Source organism: Heptranchias perlo, chromosome 8, assembly GCF_035084215.1.
Source record: "Heptranchias perlo isolate sHepPer1 chromosome 8, sHepPer1.hap1, whole genome shotgun sequence".
NCBI classification, from domain to species: domain Eukaryota; kingdom Metazoa; phylum Chordata; class Chondrichthyes; order Hexanchiformes; family Hexanchidae; genus Heptranchias; species Heptranchias perlo.
Genome location: NC_090332.1, coordinates 68,468,012 through 68,492,355, shown reverse-complemented (window position 1 = coordinate 68,492,355; position 24,344 = coordinate 68,468,012). Strand labels below are relative to the sequence as shown.

General features: G+C 46.3%; 1 protein-coding gene across 1 annotated transcript in view; it reads left to right on the top strand.

Annotated features, from left to right (window-relative positions):
* prkn (parkin RBR E3 ubiquitin protein ligase) overlaps nucleotides 1-24,344 on the top strand; it is a 1,016,703-nt gene that overhangs the window by 847,496 nt on the left and 144,863 nt on the right. Inside the window, exon 8 of the mRNA XM_067989235.1 lies at nucleotides 1,315-1,376. Within this exon, the coding sequence (XP_067845336.1) occupies nucleotides 1,315-1,376 (62 nt within the window). The remainder of the gene's footprint in view (nucleotides 1-1,314; nucleotides 1,377-24,344) is intronic.

Here is a 24,344-nt window from a genome sequence, read left to right as displayed (position 1 = left end):
GCGCTGTCTTTTTTTAAATTCATTCTCGGGATATGGGCGTCGCCGGCAAGGCTGGCATTTATTCCCATCCTGAGTTGCCTTTGAGAGTTGCCCTTGAACTGCTGCAGTCCGTGTGGTGAAGGTGCTCCCACAGTGCTGTTAGGTAAAGAGTTCCAGGATTTTGACCCAGCGACGATGAAGGAACGGCGATAGATTTCCAAGTTGGGATGGTGTGGGACTTGGAGGGGAACTTGGAGGTGATGGTGTTGGTCCCATGCACCTGCTGCCTTTGTCCTTCTAGGTGGTAGAAGTCACAGGTTTGGGAGGTGCTGTTGAAGAAGCCTTGCTGCATTGCATCCTATAGACAGAACACATCGCAGCCATCGTACGCCGGTGGTGGAGGGAGTGGTTGTTTAGGATGAGTGCCGACCAATCGGACTGCTTTGTCCTGGATGACTTTGAGCTACTTCAATTTTGTTGCAATTGCACCCATCCAGACAAATAAAGAGAGTATTCCATCACACTCCTGATGGTGGTGGAGAGGATCTGGGGAGTCAGGAGGTGAGCCACTTGCCTTGGAATACCCAGCCTCTGACCTGCTCTAGTAGCCACGGCATTTATGTGGCTGGTCTAGTTCAGTTTCTGGTTAATGGTGACCCCCTAGGATGTTGATTGGTAGGAGACTCAGCGATGGTAATGCCATTGAATAAGGTGGTTTGGTTCTCTCTTGTTGGAGATGGTCATTGTCTGGCACTTGTGTGGTACGAATGTTACCTGCCACTTATCAGCCCAAGCCTAGGTGTTGTTCGGATCTTGCTGCATGGAGGCATGGACTGCTTCATTATCTGAGCAATCATCAGCAAACAGCCTCACGTCTTACCTTATGATGGAGGGTAGGTCATTGTTGATGCAACTGAAGATAGTTGGGCCTAGGAGGCTGCCCTGAGGAACACATGACAATTGTGCAGTTAGATTATCTGAAACGGTTAATATTTGAAAGCAACGGCTATTAAGTACTGCAGACATAGAAGCAATTAGGAGACTAATAAAAATAGATTTTGGAAAAACATTACCACAGCCTTAATTGAATGTGCAGAGTGTAAAAAAATATTGGATTGCAGTAAGACTGACAAAGTAAACAATTAGATTGCATTATCTGACACAAATTCAGTAAACCCCAGAGTTGTAACTAATCGCACCCTGCTTAACTAGGTATGGTTACCAGATAGGAAAGAGCACAATTTCCGTTCTTTATTACTGTTGGTGTTAACCAGCTCCCACTGTGGAAAAAAAATTACACTTGTCAATCTTATTTTCCTTTGCACTGTTTTACAGGTGGCTGCCCAGACTCACTGATTAAGGAAATGCATCACTTCAGAATTCTTGGGAGCGACCAGGTGAGTTAATTGCTAGTAGGTGGTTCTAACCTGTCAGAAAGGAGAGCCTCTAATGAGACAGTTTCTGAGATATCCCCAGGGAACTAGAGTTTGCTTTGTGAACCCCGGTGACCCAAAATGGAGAAAACATGCAGGATCTTTGAGGAAAATGCTCTGTTCCTTCCATCAGCCATGACAGGTTATTAATTGGTACATCTGCTATCTACCAGCGCTTTTTAGCTTCACAGTTCTGCACCGTGCCCTCTTTGCCGGCTGCAGATGGGTTCCACGAATGGTTGAAACTATTCTTGCTGCAGATGGGAATCTGACGGTGAATGATTAGATGAGGGATTTCTGTTTTAATTCATTAATTTAAAATGCCTCGATTACCTCGGCAGTGACAAATATTGAGTGAGCTCTAAATCAAAATGAAAGTACCTCTCACTCAGAGCTTGAGATGAATGAAAGGTTTCTGTTCCCCGGAGCATTGTCATCTAACCCCTGGGCGGTTCACAAGCGATGTCATTGATACCATTGCATCTTTACCCGAATGTCACCATAGTGGTTTGAGTTAGTTTGATGGCGTCTAATATTTGGTCACCTGTCCTAATAGCTCCTTATGTAGCTCGGTATCAAATTTTGTCTGATATTGCTCTTGTGTAGCACCTTGGGATGTTTTACTTTGTTAAAGGCGCTATATAAATTACCATGCAATACTGTAGGGGTGTGGGTATAGGTCCATGTCACCTGGCAGTTTGGGAGGTTCATGCATGGACGTGCTGCCACTGAAGCTTTGACTCTGCAAATATCCAAATGCTTTTATGCCCTGAAGTCAACCTGTAGAAAAATACCCAAATGGCTAATTCCACCATATGTGGAACGAAAACTGTAGCTGTCATCAACTCATGAGAACTGGAAAAGTAGCTGCCAGGTGGATGAATCTTTTCAAAATTTGAGGACCTCTCCAACCTACTTTTTCACTAGACCGCTGAGAGGAAATCTCATTTCACCGGATTTCCTATTGCAGCCCATATGCTGCAATTGTATCGGGCACATTTTAATCACATTAGGCACGACCTGTGAGTGCTAGAACAATTACATCTGGGAGCTTTGTTACTTTAGGGATTAAAACGCATTACAGAAGGTGCTGTGGAGCGCAATTATCTATTAAAAGTTGTTCATTGTAATGACGTTGGTCTTATCAGAGTTTGATTGCAGAGATGCCAACCAAGCAAATTGGGGTGTTAAAGCAAATGGCCGCTGCTTCCATCAAGGATGGAGAGGCAGTCTGGTTTGGCTGCAACGTAGGGAAACAATTTTGCAGCAAGCTGGGGATCAATGATCCCAAAATACTTAACCGAGAGCTGCTGTTTGGAGTTTCTCTGACCAACTTAGACAAGGTAGAAAGGCTGATGTATGGCAAGCCACAGATGACGCATGCTATGGTTCTGACTGGCTTCTCTGAAAAGGATTAATATGAAGGTGACTTTGAAAAGTGGAGAGTGGAAAATTCATGGGGAGAGGAAAGTGGGAACAAAGGTTACCTGGTTTTATCGGATGATTGGTTTAACTGGAAACCAAACAAAGGTAGCAGCGGTCACTATTCTTGACAAACAATTGCTGTCAGGACCCACCCAGCCCCTGTTTCATAGGTAGCTCATTGCCACTGTCATGAGGGAGAGCGAGAGACAGGGAATCGGAAAGTCCAGTGTAATCTACTTTCTTCACTTCCACCATCTCCAAACCATGCTGCACCTACTTAATACAGTTTGATGTAAATTTATATCATCATTTCTAAATAAAATCATAGATGCCAACCTAGAAAACTAGCAGAGGCTGACCAACTGCTACAAAAAGGCTCACACATATCCCAAAAGTTAGCAACTCAAGAATGGCCCTGATTATAAGCCTATGTCATGTGAATAGTTACATTGAAAGTGCAGCAGGACACAGACTACCAACATAAGCTGTAGGTATACTCAACATTTCTTTATTCATATTGGAGAAAATAAAATGTAAGTCTATGAAAGCCTGAAGGGGAAATTCAAATTTTGAAGGAGTAAGGGGCTTGATCCATGATTGGGCCAAAGAATGGCCTGCTCTCCTGGACACACCCACAGTGTTTGCAAGGTGGGTCAACGTTGTCAGATTCCATGGAGCTGGATAATTTGCATAGCATGCATGTTTTGTACGTGCGCAGGGAACACTGTGTCACTTGGGAGTAGGAAATCTGAAATGCAGCAGCACTGAAAGGGGTGTTGCTCAGTTTTGGGTGGAGGTTGCATGCTGGGTAAAAGATTTTATTTTTTCTCACACCTTACCTGTCTTCTTCCTGTCAAACCCATTTGAAACCAGATCTCTTCTTCTGCCTTCCATTCAAGCTGGTACCCTTTGCTCCCTCCAACTGCCTCATTGTAAACGAAAATTCACCTTCCCCTACCCTTCAAATAATGCTGGTACTGTCCTTTCTCCCCCATCAGCCTTTGTAAAAAAAAGTGTTTGATGAATGTTTTGTTTATCAAAATATGTCTTTGAGTTGTCTGCACATGGCATCATCAAGATCAAAGTGGGGTAAGATATGTTCCCTTAAAACAGAAGGAATTACTCCATATACTCACTGTTAAACATTTTCTAGCTGTAAGATCAATATTATTAGAACCTTTATAAATTGTTTTTAAAATAAAAATGCAGTGTTATACTTGATGCAAGATGGCATAACTTGAAGAACTGATTGCAAGATGGCATTACAATGATGGGAGAGATCAAACGAATAAAATCATTTTTAAGAGTACTAAAACGATACATTAAATTGACACAGGTTCTTCTGGCAGGGTCTGGATATCAAATCACAATTACATTATGGTAATTAGCTCCTTTAAGCACAAAAACACTTTCATTGTTGTACCAATTTTTTAGGTGAGTCTGAATCCAGTATCATATCTGGTCTAGGTTTCCATTGCCATGGTGGAATTGAACCTGTGTCACTACAGAACCAACATAAGAACATAAGAAATAGGAGCAGGAGTAGGCCATACGGCCACTCAAACCTGCTCCACCTTTCAATAAGATCATGGCTGATCTTCGACCTCAACTCCACTTTCCCGCCCGATCCCCATGTCGCTTGACTCCCTTAGAGTCCAAAAATCTATCGATCTCATTCTTGAACATATTCCATGACTGAGCATCCCCAGCCCTCTGGGTAGAGAATTCTAAAGATTCACAACCCTCTGAGTGAAGAAATTCCTCCTCATCTCAGTCCTAAATGTCTGATCCCTTATCCTAAGACTGTGCCCCCAAGTTCTAGACTCTTCAGCCAGGGGAAACAGCCGCTCAGCATCTACCCTGTCAAGCCCTCTCAGAATCTTATGGGCTCAATTTTAAAACTGAAGTCCGAGTGCATTGGGGGCGGGGAGGCAAAGAAAATCGGGATCTTCTGGAGTGGGCAGGAATCCTGGCTCCAACATGTTGAAGAACACGCACGACCCAGAGTCATCTGAGTGTGCGTGCTGTTCCCGAACCCAGAAGTCCCGCTGGCAATTAAAGCGCTTGAAATGTACATAAATCCAATTAACTATGAAGGCGCATGATTTCAACGCTGCCTCAACGTGTTTCCCATGCTGTGTGAAACACTCCATGGTGAAAGAGCCGTGTTTCAGCTGGCAGCCGTTTGGACATTTAAATGCCTGTTTGACAGATGGGGATAAAAGATGAGTTATTGCAGCAGGCCACTCAGTTCTCTCAGACAAACTTTTGGCTGGGAGATCTTTGTGTTTAGACTGAAAATTCTTGGTTTCCACTCAGAATTCTTCTGTTTACACATATTTACCAACTTTTCGGACCCCTTCAAACTGACACCATCAGGATGGGGGGTGCGCGATGGCTGCATTCATCACTACATCCGAGGACAACATCACGATCCTCGCCAGGCACAGCGTGCACTTGTACCACTTGCAGCTCCACAGTGGTACACCACAGGCACCTGCACAAGAGCACAGAGGGGAACAACAGAGAGAGCGACCTCGCAGGTGGCACTACCCTCACCAGAGGGTCTACAGACCGAGGCTCAGCTTCCTGGACCTCTCTGAGGAGCAGTGCATACGGGGGCTCAGAGTCAGTCACCGGATAGTCGCAGACATCTGCAGCCTCCTTCATGCCAAGCTGCCCCCGACTGGGCCTGGAGACATCTCATTACCCGTCGCTGTTAAAGTCACCACTGCCCTCAACTTCTTCGCCTCCGGATTATTTCACAATGCGACTGGTGACATCACCGGGGTCTCTCAGTAGTCTGCACACAAGTGCGTAAGGCAGGTCACCAATGGCTTGTTTCGCAGTGCCTCGTAATACGTCAACTTCCCCATGGACGACCTCAGCCAGACGGAGAGGGCAGTGGGATTCCACTCAGTGGCTAGCTTCCCACGGGTGCAGGGTGCAATCGATTGCACCCATATAGCAATCCGAGCACCTCCACACGAGCCAGGCCTGTTCATCAACAGAAAGGGCTATCACTCCATCAACGCTCAGCTCGTTAGTGACTACTGCAAAAGATTCCTTCATGTGTGCACCAGATTCCCTGGCTACTGCCACAATTTCTTCATTCTGAGGGAATCCAACATCCCGGGCCTCTTCCGCGCACCGAACACCCTTAAGGGCTGGCTACTCGGGATAAGGGGTACCCCCTGCACAAGTGGCTCATAACACCTCTGAGGAACTCTATCACCGAGCAACAGCATCGATACAACGACAGCCACGTCGCCACCAGGTCTACAATTGAACATGCTCACCCAGTCCCAACACCAGCTCCCCCCTTCCCTGCACAAATCAGTCCTGCAACTACACATACATCCACTCTAAAGTGACCCACTGGCTGGCATCAAGTGTCGCCATTCACGGTGAACCACATGAAAGGGTCCTATCACAAAAGCCAGTCAAGAATCATAGAATCATAGAAAGGTTACAGCATGGAAGGAGGCCATTTGGCCCATCGAGTCCACGCTGGCTCTATGCAAGAGCAATCCAGCTAATCTCACTCCCCAGCACTGTCCCCGTAGTCCTGCAAATTTTTTCTTTCAAGTACTTGTCCAGTTCCCTCTTGAAGGCCATGATTGAATCTGCCTCCACCACCCCCTTGGGCAGTGCATTCCAGATCCTAACCACTCGCTGTGTGAAAAAGTTTTTGCTCATGTTACCTTTGGTTCTTTTGCCAATCATCTTATAGCTATGTCCTCTGGTCCGACCCTTCCGCCAATGGGAACAGTTTCTCCTGATCTGCTCTGTCTAGACCCTTCAAGATTTTGAATATCTCTATCAAAGCTCCTCACAACCTTCTCTGTTCCAAGGAGAACAACCCCAGCTTCTCCAGTCTGTCCACGTAACTAAAGTCCCTCATCCCTGGAATCATTTTAGTAAATCTCTTCTGCATCCTCTCTAAGGCCTTCACATCTTTCCTAAAGTGCGGTGCCCAGAACTGGACACAATGCTCCAGTTGTGGCCAAACTAGTGTTTTATAAAGATTCATCATGACTTCCATACTTTTGTACTCTATGCCTCTATTTATAAAGCCAGGGATCCTGTATCCTATTTTAACCGCTTTCTCAGCCTGCCCTGCCACCTTCAACGATTTGTGCACATATACCCCCAGATCTTTCTGTTCCTGTACCCTTTTTAGAGTTGCGCCCTCTAGTTAATATTGCCTCGCCTCATTCTTCCTACCGAAATGTATCACTTCCCATTTTTCTGCGTTAAATTTCATCTGCCATGTGTCCACCCATGCCACCAGCCTGTCTATATCCTCTTGAAGTCTATCACTATCCTCCTCACTGTTTACAACCCTTCCAAGTTTTATGTCATCTGCAAATTTTGAAATTGTGCCCTGTACACCCAAGACCAAGTCATTAATATATATCAAGAAAAGCAGTGGTCCCAGTACCGACCCCTGGGGAACACCACTGTACACCTCCCTCCAGTCCGGAAAACACTACACTCTGTTTCCTGTCCCTTAGACAATTCAGTATCCATGTTGCTACCACCCCCTTTATTCCATGGGCCGCAATCTTGATTATAAGCCTATCGTGCAGCGCTTTATCAAACGCCTTTTGAAAGTCCATATACACCACATCAACTGCATTGCCCTGATCTATCCTCTCTGTTACCTCATCAAAAAACTCTATCAGGTTAGTTAAATACGATTTGCCTTTAACAAATCCGTGCTGGCTTTCCCTAATCAATCTACACTTGTCCAAGTGACTGTTAATTCTATCCCGGATTATCGTTTCTAAAAGTTTCCCCACCACTGAGGTTAAACTGACTGGCCTATAGTTGCTGGGTTTATCTTTACACCCTTTTTTGAACAAAGGTATAACATTTGCAATTTTCCAGTCCTCTGGTATCACCCCCGTATTTATGGATGTTTGGAAGATTATGGCCGGTACCTCCGCAATTTCCACCCTTACTTCCCTTAGCAACATCCGGTCCGGGTGACTTATCTACATTAAGTACAGCTAGCCTTTCAAGTACCTCTTCTTAATCAATTTTTAGCCCGTCCAGTATCTCAATTATATCTTCCTTTGGGCAAGACGTGGCAGTAGTGGTGAAAATGGGCAAGACGTGGCTGTAGTGGTGAGAACGGGCAAGACGTGGCAGTAGTGGTGAGAACGGGCAAGACGTGGCAGTAGTGGTGAGAATGATAACATTTAATGTGATTTTAACAAAAAGCAAATATAAATGAAAAACATGACAGTCTGTCAGACACCTTTGTGCATACCCTTCGTGATCACAAATCCTTCGCCTTTCTCTTCCTACCGCTTCTACATGGTGCATCCCCTGTGGCTGCAACTGAGGTAGTGGCAGATTGCTCATGTTCATACCCTGACTGCTTAGATGCTTTTGGCCTATACCCTCTGGATTTTGGAGCCCATGCGGGCCCCTCCAATGACTGCTCCACCTACACCTGTGGAGGGGCTGACTCGGCCACCTGGAGAGGAGGCAGCATTGTGGGCATTGGTTGAGAGGGGGCCAACGGGTGAGACGTGGGAGCACTTTGGGTGGCGTCCCCACTTCCATGTTCTGTGGTCTCCCACTTTCACCATCATTCCTCTCCTGGGCCAGGCCCATATCACTCCTACCACCCTGCTGGACAACAGTTTGGAGGACATATGTGATGCCTTGGAAGGCCACTTCTAAAGTATCTGTCAGCCTGTTTAAGGAAGCAGAATGTTGTTCACCCTGAGTCCGAACAACCGTTGTCAGGGCCTGAATGGACTCATTTGTGAGCTGTGATTGAAGCTCAATGGAGGCTAGCCTTCTCTCCATTGCAAACATTCCTGCACTTACCTGCGACACTATCTCAGACATTTCCGCAGTTATCTGTGATGCTATCTCAGACATTTCAGCAGTTACGTGCTACACTATCTCACAGTTGCTCACGTCCCTGTGACACTATCTCAGAGATTCCCTCCCGTACCTGTGCCACCATTCCACACATGCAGGAGTCGGACTCCTCCATCCAGTGCGCTATTGTGGAGAGTGTGCGAGGCACCTGTTTCAGCACCTCGCAAATGTGCTGCTGTCCCTTGATCATTCTCCTTTTAAAGGATGGCCCCCAGGGTTCAGCATCTGCATCCAGCTGAGCAGAGCCTGGAGAGGAGTGCGCCCACCAACGCGCACTCTCCACAGCTGCCGCTGTCACCAGTGTCTGCTCGTGCTCACTTGTGTGTGGTGACCCACCAGGTGCCAACACAACTAATTGATTACTCGGACCCACTGAGGTGTGAGTATCTGCGCTGGTGGATGGCTTGCTAAGATGTGATGGTGCACCCTCAGATGCCGGGAGCTCCTCTGTGGAATTGCCCTCTCCTGCCACTGCAGTCGTTGAAGAACAAAAGGCAATATTAAGCATCATCACAGATGTGTCATGTTGCGATGACCATACTGAGGTGTTCAACATGCCAATCATTGTTAACATCATTTCATGTTGTGTGTGATGAATGTTAAAGTTGTGTTACCAGACGTTTGTGGGATGCCAGTCTCGGTGTCTCCGATGAGCAGGCACTCGAGGGTGTGGCTGATCTCCAACGCCTCCTCCTCCGCATCTGTGAGGACCACTATTTGTTGTGGCCCCCCTCCAGTCCTCGCCCTCTCATGTGCATTTTGCGCTTTCTTCTCCTAGAAGGGGAGAAAGTACAGATGTGTGAGTGAGTGATGGTGAAGTAGCCAGTAGATGAATGACTGCTTTGGGTAAGGCTGACCGTGAAAAAGATCCATCAGAGAGTGAGTATGAGACTGAGACATCACCTTGGATCAGGATTGGGGTGAGCAGTAGTGGTGGGGTGACAAATGGGGAGGTGAGTAATTTCTCAGGAAGTGCAGGTAAGTTGAGGAAGAGCCTTAGGTGGGTGTGAGGAGTGATGTGATGGAGTAGTCTTGGCAGTGCAGAATGAGTTGGGGGGTGCGGCGGGGTGATGTGCAACATGGAATGCAGGAGAATCAGTAAGTGTACTCACTTTTGCTGACCTAGTTAAGTCATTGAAATGCTTCTTGCACTGGACCCAGGTGCGGGAGATGTTGCTGCTGCTGGTGACCTCCTCTGCCACCTCGAGACAGGCCTTCTTGGTGGCAGGGGCAGGGCACTTCCTCCTGTCAGCCAGGTAAAACAGTTCCCTCCTCCTCCTCACCCCAGCCAGTAGCACCTGAAGTGAGGCATCATTAAATCTTGGAGCAGCCTTGTTGCTATGCTGCTCCATTGTGTCTTTTTGGTCTTTGCTCCAGCAAAAGCCATTGGAGCATTTAAATACAGAGTCTCCAGCTGACAGCCTGTCATGCGGGTGCGCAGTCCGCCCACTGCGCAGCTTTCGGATGGCAAACCTTGAAGCCACGTTAAGGGCCACCAATTGAATGGGGAAAGGGAAGTTTTTATTATCCGGATTTGCCGCGCGCCCTTTGATCCCCTCGCTGCCATCCCGCCGCCCTTTTAAAATTGAGCCCTATGTGTTTCAATGCGATCACCTCTCATGCTTCTAAACTCCAGAGAGTATAGGCCCATTCTACTCAATCTTTCCTCATAGGATGGCCCTTTCATCCCCGGAATCAATCTAGTGAATCTTCGTTGCACCACCTCTAAGGCAAGTTCATCCTTCCTTCGGTAAGGAGACCAAAACTGTACACAGTACCCCAGGAGTGGTCTCACCAAAGCCCTGTACAATTGCAGCAAGACTTCCTTACTCTTGTACTCCAACCTCTTTGCAATAAAGGCCAACATACCATGTGCCAACATATGCTATGTAGAAACAGCCTCAGTTCCACAATCCTCTCAACCATCCGTGTTTTGCACCAGGTAGCTTTTGCACCAGTTTGTGTTCTGAGATATAGTAGAAGTTGGCCATTGACTGCAAGTTAATATTTCACCACCAGCATGGTCTTAGAAGTGTGCAAAAACAGACAAGAGTTATGGGTGTGTAATAATCACATTGTATGTTACCTGGACAAGACTACAGAGAGACTAGGAATGGAGACGTTCTGCTGTGAGTGCAAACTGGACCTCATTTCACGAAAGCTGAAATACAGCCTGAAAGGCAGTACTTGATGGAACAGAAAACTTTCCTGAATCTATGCTGTCTAACCTGCTTGCTGGGATTCCGTATAGTGCTTAGTTTATTTCTCAGCATCCTTAGTAAGCTTCCAAAATATCTGAAAAATTACAATACATTACAAAATATTAGGCAGATATTGCTGAAAACAACACAGTTAAAAGAAAGAACTTGCATTTATATAGCGCTTTTTACATCTTCAGGACATTCCAAAGTGCTTAAAGCCAATGAGGTACTTTTGAAGTATAATCGCTGCTGTTTTATAGGCAAATACACCAGGCAATTTGTGCACAGCAAGATCCCACAACCATTTAATCTGTTTTTGATGGTGCTGGTTCAGGGATAAGTGTTGGCTGGGACACTGGGAGAAATCGCTTACTCGTCTTTGAATAGTGCCAGGGTATCTTATACGTCTATCTGAAAGGTCTCGATTTAATATCTCATCGTAAATATAGCACCTCAGACAGTGCGGTACTCGCTTAGTACTGAAGTGTCAGTCTCAGTTATGTGCTCAAATCCTGGAGTGGGGTTTGAAGCCACCACCTTCTAGCTTAGAGGCAAAAGTACTATCACTGAGCTACGGCTGACACTTCATTTTCAATGGAAATGTCTGTTTAGGTGAATTAGAATATCAACCAACATGCAGGAGTACTTAAGATATGTTTGCAAATTAAATGCATCCACTTACAATCATAGTAAGCCTTTCTGCTTTAATGCGATATAAATGGTGTTCACAGGTTTCCATGTGTTGCCCAAACAATGCACGTAAACCCAATCTCAGAATAGTACTCCCCTTTGCACTATTGTTGTTTTCCCATTTCCTATCATCTATTCTTAATGAACTCTTTGAGCGAATTACCCAATTAGTATCTAATTATTGGCAAAATTATGAGAGTGAGCAATGTGGAGGAAGAAATATAGGAAAGGAGAAATCTGAACCAGTGGTGCTCGTCTTGTAATACAGCTGTTTGCAACATATATAATGGTCAGAAAATATTGCGATATGTTTTGAGATGCGGGGTTTGATTTCCTCCAATTGGTGGGCTAGTGGGGGTGGGGGGTGGGGTGCAAGGCTTCCACCTCCCCATATGACTCCGCCGTTAACCCACTGCTTTTTCCTAGCGGGCCTCACATTAACGTTTACTGCAGTAAAACTGCTGCTGATACCCGCCGGTGGGAAAGATGGGAAATTAAAGTTAAAGCTGCCCAAACACGTTTCACTTAGGATCTGTAAGAGCTGTCCGAGAGACAGGATTTTCATTCTGTCTGCGCTGGATTGGAGCCCGAGTCCCAGAAGTAAAAGGATGTCATTCTAACCCACTGCCTTGCTCCCCTTGTCACTACATCAAATTGGAAGCTGCCTGCTTTTTAATGAATTGAAAAACAGCAGCTCCATTTAGTATGTGCTATCCAATTTTATTATTGGGAAGCCTGTCAGCATTGTAGATTGCTCCAAAATGTTAATCAGACTGAATTGCTTCTGTTACCTTTGTTGCTGCCGGTCACTGAATTCAAAGCTGCAGAATGAGAGTGAGCAATGTGGAGGAAGTAATATAGGAAAGGAGAAATTGGAACCAGTGGTGTTTGTCTTGTTATCTGAAACAAACATAATGGTCTGAAAATATTTTTATTTTATGAAATACAGCAGTGATACTTATAATAGGCCAGGGGCCAATTATGATCCTGTTCCCCTTGGCCCAGATCTAAGGAATGTAGCCAGAGTTGGCATTCAGCATTGTTTACCTGTGCTTTTCATAGACCTATCAGCCCTATACGTCCCTCTCCTCCTGCTGACAGTGAGCATTGAGGAAAACACTGTTCCGATTGTGCCCTTCATCCAAAAGTTTGTATCACACCCACACTTCCTTCCCCTGTTCCTCCACTAACCCCTTTGTGAGGTAGTCAGCGGAGGTTCACAGACTGCTGCTTGGGGTTCTGCTGCCACCCCAGCCATGGCACAGCAACATGAACTCATTCACAGGGTACAGACTTTTAAATTAACATGAAGACCACTGACGTGCAAATCACAGATTCTGGCACAAGTAAGTTAAATTAGAAACTTACCACATGTGATCCGAATGTGTCCAGATCAAAATCCTACACATGCCCCTTTAACAGTGCTGATGCCTTTGAGGCCCAAATTGCTACTGATCTTCCTGCCCCTGCACCCAATACAACACCTCCAGCAGTGCCTGAAGTCTGGCCTCTTCAGTACATTGAGGGCCATCAGGAAATCCAGGCATTCCAGTATTTTCCAGGGTGCAGCTCATTTCCTGTGCACTGTAGTCAGTCTGCCCCGAAACAGCACCACCCAGAAAAATCGTCTCTGATGTTCAGTGGTATATTATTAATGTTTTTCTTGGTAAATTTTTTTTTATTCGTTCATGGGATGTGGGCGTCGCTGGCAAGTCCAGCATTTATTGCCCATCCCTAATTACCCTTGAGAAGGTGGTGGTGAGCCGCCTTCTTGAACCGCTGCAGTCCATGTGGTGAAGGTTCTCCCACAGTGCTGTTAGGTAGGAAGTTCCAGGATTTTGACCCATTGACGATGAAGGAACGACGATATTTTTCCAAGTCGGGATGGTGTGTGACTTGGAGGGGAACGTGCAGGTGGTGTTGTTCCCATATTCCTGCTGCCCTTGTCCTTCTAGGTGGTAGAGATCGCGGGTTTGGAAGATGCTGTTGAAGAAGCCTTGGCGAGTTGCTACAGTGCATCTTGTGGATGGTACACACTGTAGCCACAGTGCGCCGGTGGTGAAGGGAGTGAATGTTTAGTGTGATGGATGGGGTGCCAATCAAGCGGGCGACTTTGTCCTGGATGGTGTCGAGCTTCTTGAGTGTTGTTGGAGCTGCACTCATCCAAGCAATTGGAGAGTATTCCATCACACTCCTGATTTGTGCTTTGTAGATGGTGGAAAGGCTTTGGGGAGTCAGGAGGTGAGTCAGTTGCCACAGAAGACACATCCTCTGACCTGCTCTTGTAGCCACTGTACTTATGTGGCTGGTCCAGTTAAGTTTCTGGTCAATGGTGACCCCCAGAATGTTGATGGTGGGGGATTCGGCAATGGTAATGCCGCGAAGAATTAGTCAAGTTAACAATCTCTAGTTCATTTTCCACATTCAACTCCATTTGGATCCCTTCAAGTTTAAACCTCCTCTCTAAGTAGTTTCTTGTTATAATTGTATTGGAAATTTTTTGGGGGCGTTTTGTTTTGAATCCCCCTTTCCAGTTTTCTCTTGTCTAATCTCTAGTTGAGCATAATCCATTTTTTCTTGACCTGCTCCTGGACAATTTTATATTCAGTCCATTGGCCACCCTTAGAAAATTTGTAAATCTTTATTTTTCAATGTTCTTTTTCATTTTCCCGTTGATTCACTTTTGAATATTTTTGTTTACTTTGTCTTTGCTGCACTTAGGTATAAACTTGCACAACATGTCCCACCTATTGTTTCTGAAGAATTCCTTTTTATCCTTGGCAGATTTATTCTTGATTGGTGGCTCCCATTCTTTGTTACTAACCTTGACCCTCATGCCCTTGAATTTTACTTACCTGAAGTTGTGCACAAAGGTTTGGTTACATGCTGGTACAATTTGCCCAACTAAAATTGAAAATTATGGTGCCATAGTGACTACCACCTAGTGCTTTAGATATATTTACTCTCTAAATAGTAACTGGGTGATTCACAAGAACCAAATCCAGAAGAGAGCTTCTTGTCTTAGGCGCCTGACATACTTGGGGTAATTTCCTGATGAGGAACCTTGCCCGCCAGATGCACATATCAGAAAACAATGGGCCTGCTGCCCACAATTTTCTATCCATAAAAATTAATGGGTGAAAAATGAAGGGAAGCGTGCCTGCAATTTCCTGATTTGTGCGCCCGTCTGGAGAGGCTTCCCTCCAGGAGCGCGAACTCAGAAAATCGGCCCTACTGTGTCAGGAAGCATTTGTGCACTACACTGAGCAGCTCAAGAGACTTTCCAACTTGGACATTCACAGGTTATGTTGGGCTGGTTGAAGACCCTGTCTGTATTTATCTCTCATTACTCATTATTCTAATATTATCATAAAGTGATGAGCTGGTATGGCCTGGTGGTTTGGCGTAAGTCCTAAATGTTGTCCTGTTCCTTTGAATATATCTAGCTAGAGAATTTCATACCACTTTTTCTGTGATGCTGGCTCAGTGACCTTAATATTTAGGTCTCTCTGACATGTAAGGCAATGCTTCAACTTTATCTGTGCCCTTATCCTTCCTGAATGCCCTGTTCTCTTGTAAGTTATATTCATTTCCATTTTCCTGGATTATCCATGACGCTACATGCTATGACATTGAAGATACCAGTGCTACAACTGCTTCTAGTTCCACCACTTTATTTTTAAGTGCTGGTGGAATTTGTGTATATATATACATCTAATTTTGGTCTCTGCCCCCTTTACCTCCCTATCTGGTTGTCTGCTTTTGCTGTCTGGGTAATATGATGCTCGTGGTAATAATGAATTAGTCGTGTCCTAATTACTTCCGTTATCCTGTCTGATCTTGTGCATAGTCTGGGTCCTGCTGCACTCCCCTCTTTAACCTAGTTTAAACGGTTTTGAAAGCTATTTCTATCCTCCCTGTGCCTGTCATGTTTAGGTGAAGCACATCACCCCTGTACCAACTCTTCTATTGCCAAAACAACTCCAACATGCCTTGCACCATTTAGCCAGCTAATTTCTCAATATTCTTGTCTGTCTCACCCCTCTTCCCTAGCATTGTAAGCGTCCCCAAGAATAATACCTCCATTTCCCCATATTTGAAGGAAATTAACGTGGCTTCTCCTTATTTCATTTACTGTTGTGTGACTACTACCATTCAGTCTATATCTGCTCCCCCGCAATCTCCCTTCAAGGTGGGCAGCTCTGGCTCCAGGTAGGCTGCTCCACATTCTGTTTATCTTGCCCTTTAGACACAGCTGATTAGCCATCTAAACTTAGAGGGGCCCATTTTCGGGTGATGGAGAGGGTGCGTTGGGGGCGGGGGGGGCTCCGAAAATTGCTAAAATGCCGAGCTGGTTCAGACATGGCTCCAACCCGCCAACTTCCGGGTTCCCCAATGACGCGTCTGGGTGCGTGCGTGCCTCCAGAATGCGGGAGTCCAACCAGCAATTAAAGCCGGCGGGATGAAAATTTGCATAGTTTCTCCGATAGTTGAGGTACTTGAAATACTTGATTGACTAGACATTTTGGCAGGGGAGCGATTTTGAAGGATCCTCAGCGTGTTTCCCATGCTGTGGGAAACACTCCCTGTTGCAACAGTCGTGTTTCAGCCAGTGGGAGATGCAAATGCTTATTTGACAGGTGGGGAGAAAACGTCATTTATTGAAGCAGGGCACTCTGTCACTTCAGACAAAATTTTAGCTGCAAGACCTTTGTATTTTCACTCAAAATTTTTACTTTCCACCCAAAACTCTGCTGTGCAAACATATTTACCTACTTTGCGGAACCCCTCAAACTCACACCATCAGGATGGGGCGGGGGGGGGGGGGGTGGGGTGGCGCCATGGCTGCATTCACCACTTCATCCAAGGACGAGCAACATCACCAGTCTTGCCAGGCACAGAATCCACCTCTGCCATGTGGAGCTCCACAACACAGTGCTGTGCCACAGGCACCTGCACAAGAGCAAAGAGGGCAACAACAGAGAGAGCGACGTCGCAGGAGGCACTACCCTCGCAACAGGGTCTATAGACCGAGGCTCAGCTTCCTGGACCTCCCTGAGGAGCAGTGCAAACAGAGGCTCAGACTCAGTCGCCAGGTAGTCGCAGACATCTGCAACCTCCTGCGTGCCGAGCTGCTCCCGGCTGGGCCGAGCATCTCCTCCTTACCTGTCGCTGTCAAAGTCACCGCTGCCCTCAACTTCTTCACCTCGGGATACTTCCAGAGTGCAACCGGGGATATCGCCAGGGTCTCTCAGTCGTCTGCACACAAGTGCACATAAGACAGGTCACCGACGGCTTGTTTCCAGGGCCTCGCACTATGTCAACTTCCCCATGGAAGACCTCAGCCAGACAGAGAGGGCAGTGTGATTCCACGCTGTGGCTGGCTTCCCACGGGTGCAGGGTGTAATCGATTGCACCCATATAGCAATACGAGCACCTCCACACGAGCCAGGACTGTTCATCAACAGGAAGGGGTATCATTCCATCTACACTCAGCTCGTTGGTGACCACCGCAAGAGATTCCTCCACGTGTGCGCCAGATACCCTGGCAGCTGCCACGATTCCTTCATCCTCCGGGAGTCCAACATCCCGCCCCTCTTCCGCACGCTGAACACCCTTAAGGGCTGGCTCCTCGGGGACAAGGGATACCCCCTGCACACGTGGCTCATGACACCTCTGAGAGACCCCACCACCAAGCAACAGCGTCGATATAACGACAGCCACATCGCTATCAGGTCTACAATTGAGCATGCTATAGGGCTGCCCAAGATGCGCTTCAGGAGCCTTGATCATTCTGGGGGAGCGCTTCAATAGGCACCAGACAGAGTGGGACGCATTATAGTCGTGTGTTGTGCCCTGCACAACATGGCACAACAGAGAGGAGTGCCGCTTGAGGAGGCCCCATCCACATCTGCGACCCACATTGAGGAGGAGGAGGAGGCGGAGGAGGAGGAGGAGCAGGAGGAGGTGGAGGAGGAGCAGGAGCAACTCATGGGCAGAACAGCGGCTCACCTGGCTGCTCGTGATGCCAGGGAATCACTGATATGTGAACGGTTCTCCTAACACCGGACAGTGTGAAGAGTCCAGTCCTCACCATCTGGATAGAGCAGCGGCCACAGGCAGCACCCCACCCCCCCCATGCACAAAACAGTCCTACAACTACACATACGCCCACTGTAGAGTGACCCAATGGGTGGCATCAAGTGTGGGGGTTCATGGTGAACCTCATGAAAGGGCCTTATTACAAAAGCCAGTCAAGCATGGCCAAGACATGGCAGTAGTGGTGACAATAATAATATTTAATGTGAGTTTAACAAAAAGCAAATATAAATAAAAAACATGACCAACCATCAAAAACACTTGTGCATCCCCTTTGTGCTTACAAAACCTTTGCCTTTCGCTTCCGGCTACTTCTGCGTGGTACATCACCTGTGGCTGCAGCAGGGGTAGTGGCAGGTTGCTGCTGTTCATGCCCTGACCGATTAGATGCTCTGGGCCTATGCCCTCTGGGTTTTGGTGCCCATGAGGGCCCCTCCAAAGGCAGCTCCACCTGTACCTGTGTAGGGGCAGACTCGGCCACCTGGAGCGAGGCAGCATTGCGGGTACTGATTGAGAGGAGGGCAAAGGATGAGATGTGGGGGCGCTTTGAGTGGCGTCCCCACTTCCATGTCCCCTTTAGCCATCATCCCAACCCTGGGCCAGGCCCACACCACTCCTACCACTCTGCTGGATGACAGATTGGAGGACATGTGTGAAGCCTAGTAAGGCCAATGCTAGTGTATCTGCCTGCCTATTTAAGCTTGAAGCTCCATGGAGGCTAGCCTTCCTTCCATCGCAAACGTTCCCGCACTTACCCATGACACTATCTCAGAGATGCCCTCATGTCCCTGTGAAAGTATCTCAGAGATTTCCTCTCGTACCTGTGCCACCATTCCACTCATGCAGGAGTTGGACTCCTCCATCCTCTGCGCTATTGTGGAGAGTGCGCATGGCACCTGTTCCAGCACCTCGCAAATGAGCTGCTGCCCCTCAATCATTCTTCTTTCAAAGGATGGCCCCCAGGGTTCAGCATCTGTGTCCAGCTGAGCAGAGCCTGGAGAGGAGTGCTCCCACCGACGCGGACTCTCCACAGCTCCCCAGTGTCTGCTCGTGCTCACGTGTGTGTGGTAACTCACCAGGTGCCAACCCAACTAACTGTGGACTGGGACCCACTGAGGTGTGAGTATCTGCGCTGGTGGATGGCTCGCTCAGATGTGACGGTGCACCCGCAGAGGCTGGTAGGTCCTCTGAGGAATCGCCCTCTGCCTTCACAGCGGTCACTGAAGGCCCTGTAAGAGAACAGAAGGCAATATTAAGGATCACAGATGTGTCATGTTGCAATGAGCATACTGAGGTGCTGAAGATGGCAAGCGTTGTTAACATCAATTCATATTGAGTGTGCTGAATGTTAAAGTTCTATCACCAGACGCTTGTTAGGTGCCAGTCTCGGCGTCCCCGATGGACAGGCACTCGAGGGTACGGCTCAGCTCCAGTACCTCCTGCTCCACATCTGTGAGGATGACTATCTGTTGCAGCCCCCCTCCAGTCCTTGCCCCCTCCAGTGCAATCTGGGCTTCATTCTCCTATAAGTGGAGAAAGTACGGACACGTGAGTGAGTGATGGTGACATGACCAACCGATGAATGCATTGGTTTGGGTGAGGCTGACCGTGAAAGAGATGCATCAGATGGTGAGTATGAGACAGAGCCATGACATTGGATGAGGATTGGGTTGAGTGGTAGTGGTGGGTGAGTAATGGGGAGGTGAGGAAGTGCAGTTAAGTTGAGGATGAGCTTTGAGTGGGTGAGGGGAGTGATGTGATAGAGTGGTGTTGGCAGTGCAGAATGACTTGGGGGCTGGGGGCGGTGATGTGCAAGATGGAATGTAAGAGACTGAGTAAGTGTACTCACTTTGGCTGACCTAGTTAGGTCATTGAAGCGCTTCCTGCACTGGATCCAGGTGCGGGAGATGTTGCTGCAGCTGGTGACCTCCTCTGCCACCTCGAGCCAGGCCTTCCTGGTGGCAGAGCCAGGCTACTTACTCCCGTGTGTCGGGTAGAAGACATCCCTCCTCCTCCTCACCCCATCCAGTAGCACCTGGAGTGAGGCATCACTAAATCTTGGAGCAGCCTTTCCCCTGTGCTGCTCCATTGTGATGTGTGGGTTTTTGCTCCAGGAGCAGCCATTGGAGGACTGCCCCTTTAAATAGAGCTCCTCCAGCTGACAGCCTGTGATGCGGGTGCGCAGTCCACCCACTGCGCAGCTTTCGGACAGCAAAACCAGAAGCCATGTTAAGTGTCTCCAATTGATCCGCGATCGCATGGGGAACGGACAGATTTTATTGGGCGGGTTACCCATGCGTCCAATCGCCCCCCCCCCCCCCCCCCCGCTGCCGTCCCGCCTCCCCGCTAATATAGGGGTCAGAGTCTCCCGCTACTACTATCTCCCTGAGTTTGCAGCCCTGACCACCACCCCCCCCACTCTTGACCTGACCACCTAATCTGCTATCACCTAAGTGTTCTAGCAACTTTGTTGGCCCTTTCTGTGTAGATCAGGGCTTGAATTCTGTGCCTGGAATTTCCGCGGGATTCTTCCGATCTCCCACCGTTACTTCAGTTATTCGTGCTGTTTCTCCGGGGTTTCCACTGATCTTCCGCCAAAGTTACGACAGGAGACCAGGAAACCCTCACAGAAATTCTAACCCCTGTTCTCTCGTGCTAGTTTTGCCATCAAAACCTTCCTGTTTTTGCATGATTTTCCTCCTTTTTTTCTTTTAGCCCAGTCATTGCCTTCCTCAACAGTGTCACCTCCAACCTCCCCCTCCAGCATCCTAGCCAATATTTATCCCTTAACCAACATCAATAAAACAGATTATCTGGTTCATTATCTGGGATCTTGCTGTGCGCAAATTGGCTACCGCATTTCCTACATTACAACAGTGACTATACTTCAAAAGTACTTCATTGGCTGTAAAGCGCTTTGGGACGTTGTGAGGTCGTGAGAGGCTCTATATAAATGCAAGTCTTTCCTTCTTTCTTTTCACTGTCTCTCCCCTACCTCGTTCCTTTTGCACTGTCTCTAATTGACCACTTCCACCAATCTCAGTTGCCCCTCCTGTATGTCAGCCCCTTATCATCAGTGAGTCTTTTGCAATTACCAAGCCCCCTGAGTACCTGAAACCCTTCTCTCCGGTTTCTCAATCCTGTCCCTCAGCTATTTGCAGACAATTATCACAACAATATCCTTACCTCAATTCCTCACTGCTGACAACTGACACTCGCATGCAAATCATTGCTTTCACATCCCTCCCCATTTCTTGTGTGGCTTAGCCCACACTTAAATGTATTTTGCTACATTAATAGTCTTTTATTGAACCTTAGGGGTTGATTTTAAGCCCCAATTACAGGTGGGTTGGGGGCGGGTGGGAGTTGAAAACAGTTGTTTTTTGGGTCGCATCCACAACCCGGCTTTATTTCCGGGTTTAACATCGGCACATAAAAGTACAGGCTTCCCACTGGGAATGCAAAGTCCGAAAATTTTACGGTTGCGACCCAAAAAAAAACAAATTTTTTCAACTCCCATCCACCCCCAACCCACCCGTTCTTGGGGTTTAAAATCACCCCCTTAATGTGAAAACTTGTTATTATTTAAGAATTGAACTGCTCTTGAAGTTCAAACACCACGCCTCATTAGAACATTGCATTTAAGGAAAAGGAGATGACCTTTGGGCACTCTTACGACAATTGGTATAGATTTTTCCAACTCGTTGTCATTTGAGGCTCATTAATGTACCTCAGGATGAGCGTCGGGTAATTATTTGCAGGCTTTGGTTCTATAGAATTGCTTTAAAGCTGATGGAAATAAGTTCATAGTATAGGAGGGTTGTGAGAACTACTGATGTTTTTTCAGTGGCAGAAAATCATTTGCAATGTAGACAGAAAACTCTTCCCGGGGTTATGGGAGGCATTTATTAAATTATTCTCCATCGTAAATTAAATTAAATTAAAATCATGGTGTAGATTTTGCCTGTTCTCCACCAGTGACGTAGGCAGAATTTTTTACTTGGGGTTGGTTGGATATGAGCTTGCCATACCAGACAAAGCTACTTCAAAAGGTCTATTTTTCAATAGAAATTTCAAAGTAAGGTTCAATTAGAAACATAATTACTTCCATTAATCTAACTATTCAAATGAAAAGAAAAAACACTTGTCAGACAAAAACTTTAAAGCAAGAAGTCTAAGGGGGTCGGATATTTGTCGCTAGTCTAAAGATTACCTCGCCACTATTCACTGCAACATCCCAGTGAACATTTAGAAGCGCGAGCCCAACGAATCGAGCTTCATTGGTCAAATTGCAGAACTGACCAGCTCTGGGAAAACATCCATTGTTTGTGTGTTCTATCAAGTGATCTAAGGCATGTTCTTTAGACAGAAGGAGTAGTCCAATGAAAAAATCATAGAAATTTTGGCAGCGTTTTAAACACCCTGAACTGCCCCCTCCCCTTGCCTACGTCCCTGTTCTTCACCTACTGTAGAGTCCAGAGCACAGGAAAGCTTTCATGACCTGTGGACTTCTTTCCTTGCTTGGCGTAGAAATTGCTGCTGTCACTATTTTAATGCCATCATTCCTGATGACATTATTATTTTTGTGGTAATTTTTACCAAACACATAAATAACAGTATGACCAATTTTGCATCCAATTTTGTACTGACTATTAGAAAAAAGGAAACCGATACATCACACTGGAACCAAGGTATGCAAGTACTGTTTTGCTGCTCATCTGTCCATCATTAAGTTCAAAATCGCAACATTTACACAGCTGATGAATGTGTTGTTTTTATGATGAGTGTTAAATTGACCACTTTGTCCTCCGTCTTGTTTTTTGAGCTATGGTGACCAGTTGACATGACTAGCTCTGGGAAAACATCCATTGTTTCTGTGTTCTATCAAGTGATCTAAGGCACGTTCTTTAGAAAGAAGGAGTGGTCTGATGGTCAAAGCATGGTATGATGATCAGAGATGATTCACTGACACATCACATTAACAGCCTCAATAGTAAGTTGATGTTCCTTTGAGAATCATTATTTTTTTCCCCAAAAAATGTATTCAATGTCAGAAAAAATGGATGGATGGGGTGGGTGGAACTTCAGTTTCATGTAAATTTATTACTGCATAATTTTTGAAGACTGGCCAGATGAAAGTAGCTGCTTTCTAATAAGCCTTTAATCCAATGATAAAACAAGACAAGGGCACGGCTGGATGCTCAAACTGGCAGTGTACTCTAACCTCGGGTTGTCAGCTCTGGTTGGAGGTATTCCTGGATGTTTCATCACATGACCTCCCACCCTTTTTCCTATCTCCAATATTTTGATAACTAATAAACAAAAGTGTTCAAAGAAAATGAAAAAAAAACACATTTCTTTTTAAAGCCACTATGATTTTTCTCCTGGGTTGCTCAGAGCTCCTGGGTGATCAATCTTTACTTCCTGGAGACTCCAGGACAATCCTAGAGGGTTGGCAGCCTTACTCTAACCTCATCTGTCATGATACCATGGTGTTAGTGCCTAGCAGACAAGACAATCGGCAGTCGAAATCTCAAAATGTGATTCCCTGTTTTTTGTGTTCTGCCAGAGTCTCTAATGCTGTTTAAAAGTTCATGTCCAGATATGGGGCAAAACACCCTGTCCTACGTCCGAAAAGAACACCTCAACCGCAGCCTCAGATGAGCACACTGACTGCATCATGTGATGTTTTCCATTTCCCATACTAGCCCCTTTAAACCTTTTTTATGATTGAGATTTGCCCAAAATTCAACGTAAATTAATGGGTTTATTCTGTGGAGTAATAACCAGTCGTAGATTGTGCAAATTCATCTCAGTAAGGACCTGTACTCCTGGCAAAGAGGAGCTTGTCATTTGTGAGATTTGAACAGCAGTCCCAGAGTTGAAAGAATAACATGCTGACCAGTGAATCACCTAGTCCCACAAAACAAAAATGTGTATTTCTGTTCTGAAATGTTGTGTGGACATTGCTGAAGAGCTATCATGTGTAAGAAAATAGCTGTCAGATTCCTGCTTTGTGACATAAACCAATAATAAGCTGCAGTGAACAATGTCAGTAGACTATGGAATATCGATTGTTGCCAACTGATGTCACAGGGCACCTGATGTCACTTGCACAAAGCTGGTGAAAACACACTGAGCATCAGATGCTACAATGTGAAAGATATCACACTTCAGGTTTCAAGTTTCCCCCTTCTATTGATGGTCACTGAAGTGATAGGGCATGTGCAATCTACTTTTTGTTCTCCATCTCCCTCAGACTTTGCTCACCTTTCAGTTTTAAAAATCAGCTTAGCTCCAAATGCATATGAAGTATTGGCTGCAGTTTTCAGACTATGAAAGTAAAATAATGTGGCTCAGATTACAGAAGTGACCTCCAGTGCATAATAATGCCTTTAGGTTTTACTTCAGTGATTGTACACTCTCAATCCTTCAGGTCAACTGCACTCAGTATTTCTGGAATGCATTTCTTATAATAGCACACTAGCACAGACAATGTACCTACTAGATGGTTGCAGTTTGATTTGAAGGACTGTTTGTCACACAAGTCTACTTGTCCCTACTGAGAGTGGCTTCCTGCAGTTTTCCATTGGACTTCAATAGCACAATGTTT